The sequence below is a fragment of the Notothenia coriiceps genome, unplaced genomic scaffold (genome assembly GCF_000735185.1).
Source record: "Notothenia coriiceps isolate Sejong01 unplaced genomic scaffold, NC01 NC01_scaffold00017070, whole genome shotgun sequence".
Classification (NCBI taxonomy): domain Eukaryota; kingdom Metazoa; phylum Chordata; class Actinopteri; order Perciformes; family Nototheniidae; genus Notothenia; species Notothenia coriiceps.
The window spans coordinates 275097-284580 of record NW_011349771.1 but is presented as its reverse complement, the minus strand read 5'-3'; the positions used below and the strand labels follow the sequence as shown (position 1 = coordinate 284580).

The 9484-nt window shown below is 42.2% G+C and overlaps 1 protein-coding gene across 6 annotated transcripts in view; it reads left to right on the top strand.

Annotated features, from left to right (window-relative positions):
* Window positions 1-9484, top strand: part of gphnb (gephyrin b) — a 40482-nt gene that overhangs the window by 17607 nt on the left and 13391 nt on the right. For 3 of the 6 annotated variants that reach the window (XM_010776511.1, XM_010776512.1, XM_010776510.1), the window contains exons 3-5: window positions 2278-2352; window positions 6304-6360; window positions 9056-9098. In XM_010776511.1, coding sequence (XP_010774813.1) covers window positions 2278-2352; window positions 6304-6360; window positions 9056-9098 — 175 coding nt within the window. The remainder of the gene's footprint in view (window positions 1-2277; window positions 2353-6303; window positions 6361-9055; window positions 9099-9484) is intronic. The other 3 variants (XM_010776514.1, XM_010776513.1, XM_010776515.1) reach the window with 3 other exon arrangements.

The window sequence follows — 9484 nt, the reverse complement described above, 5'->3', positions numbered from 1 at the left end:
TATCCGCCCTCTGAAGCTTTTAGGGCCGACAGGGGGAGGAGAATACAACGCTGTGTGTATTTATCGCTAAGCTAGCGGCTAAGCTAGCGGCTAAGCTAGCTGGACGCTACGGTTCAGGTATCCGTCCTCTGAGGCATTTATGGCGGACAGGTTGAGGAGGATGTCCCGCTCGTGTGTGTGTGTGTGTGTGTGTGTGTGTGTGTGTTTATCAAAAACGTTGACTTTCATTAAATGCATTATGTCACCAAATGTCACATTAGTGTATTAGGTTAGTTGAAAGCGATAATATTAAGTTGAAGTATTTCTAGTTCTAGTATTTTTTTATTCAAACTTAATATTATTGCTTTCAACTAACCCACAACTGTTATGTGAAATCTGTTGACATAATTATTTTATGTCAGCGTTTCAGTTTCTTTATTGTGAGTGTGTGTGCTGTCCTGCCTGCTGCCCTCCTGCTGTCTCTGTGTTATTTCTTTTCAACACATTACCCACAATCCTCTCCGTTCCTCCTCTCTGTTTTCGTGTGGATGGTGTCTTGTTATGTTTTTCTTCTAATTTATGTCTTGTAGTGATACGTCACTCTGGTACTCGTACTGTATCTAACCCTCGCCTTGTTTCACACAACCTCTAAAACTAAACACACCTCCATCACTTGGCATATTTCTCAACTGCGTCTCAACCTCAGAATGGAAGTTGAAAGATGCTTGAATTATGTATTGGAATGAAACTGATATTGCCTGCACAAACAAAGTGTGTGTATACACATTTTAGTTCCTTTGAAAAGAGCCTCTCTTACACACACACACACACACACACACACACACACACACACACACACACACACACACACACACACACACACACACACACACACACACACCGCATCGTGTAGCAGAGAAAAGGCCCGCAGAATGTGCTGTAAGCCTTTGCAGCTCTCCTGTGCTTGTTACTCAGGTCAGGCCCCAGCGACTCTGATCTTTAAATGATAAAGACGTGGCCTCAGTGCAAGGGCGTGGAAGAGAGCTGACACTTGTCCAATGAGATATCGACATCCATTGATTACCTGTAATTGCAAAGTAATGAAATCTGGAAAAGCCTTTGGAAGCTTAAGACTTGTCAGATAACAAAGATGGTTGGAGGGAATGATTAGTTTAATCTTATATCTATTGAACATGTTTTAAAATAATTCATCTTCATTTATCTTAAAAGCATGAGAGAAGATATTATTTTCCTAAAGTAGTTGTAAAGCAACCATTCTCCTCCTTCCTCATAATGCTATACTAAATAAACGTATTTTTATTATTATTATTATAAACTAAATATAAATTGCTTTAATTGGATTACTGCAGTTGAGATACTTGTAATTTATGTTAAAGCCAATGTTTTTAGCCAATTTAATCTTGTTTCACCTGTTTTGGTCTTGTACACCAGCCATAATTGAAAAACAGGAATTCACTGAACAGTATCTTAAAGATAATTGAAATACTAATGTAATGCTGATGATACTGGCTTGCCCAGGTCAGAATGGTTCGATAACCTCTATAATAGTTTTTTTGTATCAACGTTCTTAATGATATTCTTATTCCTATATTCCTAATTTGCAAATGCTGTTCAGTTTAAATCATAATCTTTTTAAATACCAAATGTAAGATATATTCATTCACCATCAAAAATGTTTTTATCTTGCATTATAGTATTGGCCTAACAAAAATCCAGTGCCAGTCAGGCTATATGTCATTTTACATGTTTTGAGGAAGTTTAGATTATCTTATTCTACCTACACCTAAATCATAATTGCATTAAAATAATACAAATAAATCAAAGCATTGACTCTTTTCCAGACAGAGGCCTCGGGTTGTACCAGGGGTCAAGCACTCACTCGGTTCACTTCTTATCTACCTCCACACACACTCACTTATAGAGAAATGTGTCCACAGTAGCAGAGCTCCACTGGTTCTGTCGTGAACATCCATTGAACTGGTTCTGTTCTTCATCCATCTTTGGTTTTGTTTCTTGGTGGTTAGTGCTTTCTAGTCGTTTGCCATTTATTTTTATTCTTCAATTTCCTTTGATGCGATTGGAGAATGTGTGTTAGGCTAGTGGTTGAGTTCAGGGATATGTGGGGAAAATGAGGAGACTGTTTGAGCCACAGTGTTTTAAAAGCTCCACTAACTGATATGTTGTGTTGATCAGAGTTGGTGTGCATGCCTGTTGCCTGCACCTGTGTGAGAGTGTGTGTGGTTTGAAGGTGAGTGACTATCCTGTGGCTTCCCCCAGGCCTCACGGAGAGAATTCAGGGCTCACCTGGATGAGGTCATCACGCTCAAGTCAAGGTACTCTACCTTGGACCAGGTAAACCCGCTAACCTTCTACCAACCTCTTATCTACCGGCATGCAGGCCACTGGCATCCCACAATGCACCTCACACACCAACACACATGTACACAGGCAGGGAGAGGCACATCAAACATGTTAGACTAGATCACACTGGGCCACCCCTAGCTACAGCAAACCTGCTTTTAGTGCCTTTGCTGATACTCCAAAACAACAAAGACCTAAACAAAGTATAGTAGTAGAGTACTGGTTAAGATCCAGAAAAGTGTCACAGGGTCAAAAATCAAAACATGGTGATATTGACGAAGTAGACCCCATTTACAGGTGGTAATAACATGAGATTTGTGACTGGATATCTTATATCCATACATGAACACACTCTCTTTTTACTATCTATTTTTAATTAGTTTACATTGGAATTGTGTGCTTGTGCTTTATTTTGAGTGCTCCTCTTACTGGTTTAAGGTGGGCAGTGCACAGCTTGAAAAGATGTACTCCAATCCATAAAGATTTAGCAACATCTGAATAGAAACGGGATGTCAGTTCTGTGTTGTTTACCTTATAAATAATTTGTTCACTTACAGTTTGATCAAGACTTATCTTATCAAGTCAAGAAAAATATCTACTTAATAATGAAAGCTTTTAGAGGTTTTATTGGCTCACTTGAGATAACAAGAATGTATATTGATACCATTATCTCAATGCAGGCGATAGTGAGCTGATGTTGATGCCAGGTAAATGGGGTCTGTGATTCTGCAAAAACAAACAAAATACATTTTAGTCTTTCCCATTAAACTGATGAATACAGGGGGAGGTGTGTGGGTCATTCAGGACAGATTTCCAAGTAGTGCGGTGATACACATGGCACTAGTATAAATACAGCACTTGAGTTGGACAGTGTTGCCCCTCATTGTTGCTCAGTAAGTTGCCCTGTGTATCACCACCTTTAGAAGTCAGCACATTCCTCCCCATTGCCTCTCAGGATCTCCACCAGCACTCATTCTCTCTCATTCATCCCCCATCTGGTCATTTCATGGTATGTGTGTGTCTGTGGCTGGTGATATTGTAGTATGTTGAGTGTGTGAGCTTGTCTGTGTGAATGTACCTGGTTGGAATTTGAGTGCTAAAGTGTGAGTGTGAATTAACGGATGATGAAGAGATTGGGGAAGCCCATGAGAAGTGATGGGAGTCAGTGGAGAGAGCAGAGGCCTTCAGTGGTGTCTCCCCCTCCGGCTCTTCCCCCCCCCCTAGAGAGGAAGACTTTGCTCTGGATTTCCACAGTAGCATTTTGTCCTGCCCTCTACCGCTCTGCCGCTATCACTCCAGCATTTTGTCCTCTGCTCTCTCCCTCTCTTGCCACGTCCCGCGGGGGGAGGCGGTTGAATCTGGTCCAAACGAGCCTCCCTCGCCCTGTCACAACCTTCTCTCCCTCACGGCAGATGGATAAATCTTCCCCTTTTTTTGCATAATTTCTCTGACAGCTGCTTTGTTTTTGCGCTGAGCTCAGCACCGCAGCGGTTGCATCCCATCATTTCCTCCAGCTGGTTATTGGCCCCATCGATTTCCCCCGGGGCGGCCCTCGGCCCCCGGAGCCACGTGTCTCTCTGACCTGGCCACGCTCGCTGTTCTCCGTCCGTAAGACACCGCCGCATCACACATCTTGATCTTGGCAGATCTCCATGACAACCCGTCGTCAGGCTGTTTCCGTGGCGACAACAGGGTTGGCGTGATTAGTGTTTCTGGCAAGAGGGTCCAGTTTTTTTTTATTTGTGTGTGTCTGCATTCTGAGCTCACTATAATTAAGATGAATAAAGCCCAAATCCTCACACACACACACACACACACACACACACACANTGGCGACAACAGGGTTGGCGTGATTAGTGTTTCTGGCAAGAGGGTCCAGTTTTTTTTAATTTGTGTGTGTCTGCATTCTGAGCTCACTGTAATTAAGATGAATAAAGCCCAAATCCTCACACACACACACACACACACACACACACACACACACACACACACACACACACACACACACACACACACACACACACACACACACACACACACACACACACACACACACACACACACAACAATGGCTCTCTATGACTTTATTTCACCTTGCTTACAGAGGGACTTTCTAATCTGTGCTCCTTGTGTTAGTGTGTATGAAGTGTGTGTGAATGTGTGTGTGTTTCCATTTGCATCCCTCATTTGAACTCATTCTCTTCTCACTCGGTCAGTCTCTCACCAGTAAGGGGGGATTGCAGTGGAGGGTAGATTAGAAATGAGTGTGAGATTGTTTGAAAGTCTGCTTTTTTGCCTTCCCCCTCCCTTTATGTCCAAAAACCACCCCATTCTGCTACTGCACTCATTCTCCACAAACTCTCCTCCCTTCCAAACACACACTCCTGTAGCTTTTTCCACTGTGTTCATCTCCATATGCAAACTGTCTCCCCCCCCCCATCACTCTCTGATGGTATGATCTTTTCTTCGTAGTTTTGTATGTTTTTTTGCCATAATGAGGTCTTGTTTTCCACCGTGTCAGTCTTAGTGTCATCACTCCACCTTGCATCAAGGCTTGTAGCTGTTTTTTGGTTAGCGTTGACTGTATATGAACTGCATTAGCTGCAGGACATATTCATGTAATTACTATAGAGGCATATGTGAAACAGGATTAGGAAGTAGAAACGTGTGATACTTGTGGTTTGTCTGTGTTTAAAGAAACGAGCTAAGTAGTGAGCTTCTGATGTAACTGTTCTGCGTTAATCGTGTCTTCATTTAAAAAAATGTGGTTGTCTTTTGCAGTTTTTTTTTTTATAAGAAAGGCACATTTTGTACGAAAATGTCCCAGCTGTCGAACGTTAGAATTCATATGTGCTTTTCAATGTCTGCAAGTTTGATCTGTGTCTTGCTGTAGCTGTATTTAGCTCCCTTAATCCCCACCTTTGTCCTTTTTCTGTCTCTTTTTTTCAACATACCTCTCTCTCTCTTTAAATGAGGGCTCTGCAGTTGTGCAACAAATCTCCTAGCAACCACAGCTGGTGCCATCATGGTGGTCCCCTAAATAGGCTGTTTACAAACAAATAAGCTTCAATAACAGATAGCGGATGTAGAAGAAAATATAATGTCAAACAAATGTACTTTTTTCCTGCCCAAGTGTGCTTCATTTGGGTTAAGAACGTTTTTATTTAGGTTAACTGTGAGAAGTACATTATGTTTTACTGTGACACAGTAAACTGTCATGTCTTTAGTTATGTAGTGTTAGACTTTCTCTCCAACACAACCCCCTCCCCCTGCCTGAATGACATTGGACTCTGACATAGTGACATCACGATAAACGTTAACACGATAGGCTATGTGGCGGGACATCTCTAAGCTTTTGACCAATCACAACAGAGCCAGCCAACTAACCAATCAGAGCAGACTAGGGTGAAAAAAATCTCACAGTATGAGAAAAATAAAGATGTTTTTGAACATTAATGCATGTAACCATGTCCCAGTAGAGGACAAAATACGAACCTGAAAATGAGCATAACAGGGCCCCTTTAATTCTCTACCATGATTGGTGTTCTCTTCCAATCCAACATGACACTAGAGTCAGTTATTACAAAAATAACACAGAAGTTATCGTCTTAAACAGTTGTATAATTCAAAATATTTTTTTACAAATGCTCCCAGGGCCTCCAATATGGCTGTCACTGGGTGCCATATGCCAGCCGAGAGCCCACTGCGCTTTCTTTATCAGTTTCTCTCTCTTACTATCTCTTTCCCTGCTGCTCCCTTCTCCTGCTAGGGTTCCCTGTCGTAGCGGATGTCTGTCTGTCTGTCTGTCTCTCTGTCTGTCTGTCTGTCTGTCTGTCTGTCTGTCTGTCTGTCTGTCTGTCTGTCTGTCTGTCTGTCTGTGGTGTTGTGGTTTGCTGGGACAGATGCACTGATGCCTGTGATTCGATGCTTTATCTCCACTAGCTCCAGTGTAGGTTGGAGGGGCTTAAAGATGATCGCAGGAGGACCTTCAGCTCTCGAGTAACTATCCCGCCCCCCCTCCCCTCCTTGCCTTTCCCTCACCCTCCTCCGAGGAGCGCGCAAAAACAAACGCCCGCTCTCTGTGGTCCCCGCCCCCCGCCCTTTCTCCCTCCTCGCTTGCCTAGCTATCCCCCTTTCTCCCCTCCTCGCTCTCCTAGCCCTCGCTCTCTCTCTCTCTCTCTCTCTCTCTCTCTCTCTTTGTATATATCTTTCTATCTGTCTGTTGCCACATGTCTCTTTCTCGTCCTCTATCTGTCTGTCGTTCACTGTTTCTCTGTCCGGTCTGTTAGGAGTCCTCCTCTTTCCGTCTCCCACACACACTTTCCTGTCTCTTCTTGTTTCTCTGTCCGTCTCCCCTTCTCTCCCCCCATCTGTCTCTGTCTCTCCGGTTAACATGCTCTGCTTTCAGTAGCTATGTCTGGTGTGCTGGATGTCTGTTCAGTAGATGCCATCAGGCCGCTCGAGTGGTCTTTATTGTTTTTGTTCTTTTCCCTCCTGTGTTCCCTCCTTTCTGCTGTGTCTCGGCTCTGTAGTTTACTGAAGTCTGTCTAGTTCGTGCTTCCTGTTTTTATTTGTTTTCTTTTCCTTCCGGGCTGTGGGACCACGTCATGCTGATCCTCATCCTTCCACCCTCTGTCTCTCTCTCTCTCTCTGTTGTTGTCTTTCTTTCTCTCTGTCTCTCCATCCCTCCTCTTCCTCCACCATCCCACCCACCTTGCCTCATCTCCCATCTCCCACCCTCTCACTTCGGCTGTTTGGTGCCCAGTGGTGTCACAATGTTAGCTTAGTTAGTATGGCGGTGAGGGAGGGGAGGAGGAAGAAAGGGGTTTATGGCTGGGTGGGTGGGGTAGAGAGAACTTCACCTTCACCATGGGTGTTTTGGTTCTCCATACACCGCACACCACCCACACCCAATGTGTGTGTTTCTGTGATGCAATAGTTAAAGACATGTGAGGGCAGACAGAAGTACAATAAGTTATGTTAATACAAAACCTCTGATAAAGGTACTCCGGGCATTTAGCATTCAAGAAGAAAAATGGAGTGCTAAAAAATCCCCTAAATCAAAATCGTCCCGCTCACAATTGGGAAAAAAATAAATGTAAATGTAAATATCCGCCATGATTTTCTACAGACTTTTAAAATGACGGCGTCAGAATTGATTGCTTTTTTTTACTATTTGGTGTTCAATAAATCGTTTTATTCTGTGCCAATCTTAATGGTAACTTGCAACTTGTGATTCTCCTTCACTAAAGCTGAGCTTCCCAACAGCATGCACTGTAACTCAGGATCTGCTTTTAAGGAATTGTATATGGTTCAAGGTTCAAGGTTCTTTATTGTCAAACTAACATAGCTACAGAGCAATTATGTCGTTGAAAATGTTGGGTCACCGGCTTCTCCAACCCGGCAACACAATAATACAGATAAGCAGACAATATTAAAGTATATTATATTAAAAGTAATACAAAAAAGAAAAATTGTTTTAAAAAAAGTGAGAACAAAAATAAAAAGTGGAATAGTGCGATATGGTAGTTTTAATAATGCTGTGTAGCATCTGTGATCAGCCCTATGTTTTCTATATGTACTATTGATACACATCATTATATAGCACATACATCACTTTTTTGTCACTACTTAACTACCTTCAATATGAATATTAATAAGAGATTGAGAGCAAAATTGTTTTTGTTTTTTTATCTTGGCTACAAAACCAACATAGAAAATAAATATACTTTGAATACCAATATCCTCTTTTTATTTTGTATTTAACTTTTATTTCAGTTTTAGTTTCATTATACATATTCACACTTGTGTTAAAAGTTTTTGTTTTTTTCAAATAGCTGTATCTACAAAGCCAATACATAAAAAGAAAACATGAAAGAAAATATTACAAACGGTAATAAATAAGTGGAAAAGTATCCCAAAACCGTAACCAATATCTTTTTTATGAGCGGAGGAAACAGTTTCTGATGAATATAATCTTCATTTAGAGATTTGCTAACATCAGATAAAGGCTATTTATTGTCATCCCATGGGTTACTTTTGTGGTATTGTTTTAATTGATGTGGCTAAGACATATAAGTTATAAACATTACCGACAACACATTAAAGTTAGTAATCTTCGAGATGCCTTTGGGAAGCTCAGCCCAGTTCTCGCCCCTCACTCTCCTCTCCACCTTGCTATAGATTACAGGAGGTAAAGCAGTAGTGCAGCTGTCAGGCCGCATCAGCGATCTCAGGAGAAACCGTCCTGCACCGCATCTGAACAGCCACTATCCAAACTCAACACTACATCTCCACCACATTTGATGTCACACCGTAGCACAGTTAAACATCTGTTATGACCTTGTGTGATACGATATTGTCACTCTGTATGTTGTTGCCTTTGTCCGTATATGCCTTTTCTAATCTAATAGTGATATGAAATGTCAGTGCATTTATCAGTGTGAATATCACCTGTGATGTAGTGTACAGTAAGTGATAATAATTGTAATGCAGGAGATGCAGTCATCTCCCAACAACAGCAGGACAAAGTGCACAGTGTAGTGTGACACATGCTTCTGACTGTTGTATAAACAGCTTCTCATCTCAAGCATGTCAAACGTGCGGCCCGGTTTATCTTAAATTACCACTACCTCTGCTTTCTCTCTTTCCTTTTGCCCTTTGTCTCTTTCCAAATCACCCTCTCCATCTTTAGGTGCAGTCACGATGCAGCAGCAAAGAAAATATCCTAAGATCAAGTGAGTTCTAAGTTGCTAAATGCTAAACCACTCCTGTGTGTTCTCTTGTATGTCACAATGTGTGCTCTCAAACAAGCATACATAGATTTAAAATGGATGTGATAATGCGAGCATGGTTTTTGTGTGTGTGTGTGTGTGTGTGTGTGTGTGTGTGTGTGTGTGTGTGTGTGTGTGTGTGTGTGTGTGTGTGTGTGTGTGTGTGTGTGTGTGTGTGTGTGTGTGTGTGTGTGTGTGTGTGTGTGTGTGTCGTCGTCGTCGTCGTCGTCGTCGTCGTCGTCGTCGTCGTCGTCGTCGTCGTCGTCGTCGTACGTCGTCGTACGTCGTCGTACGTACGTACGTACGTACGTAGTAGTACGTACGTACGTACGTAGTAGTACGTACGTACG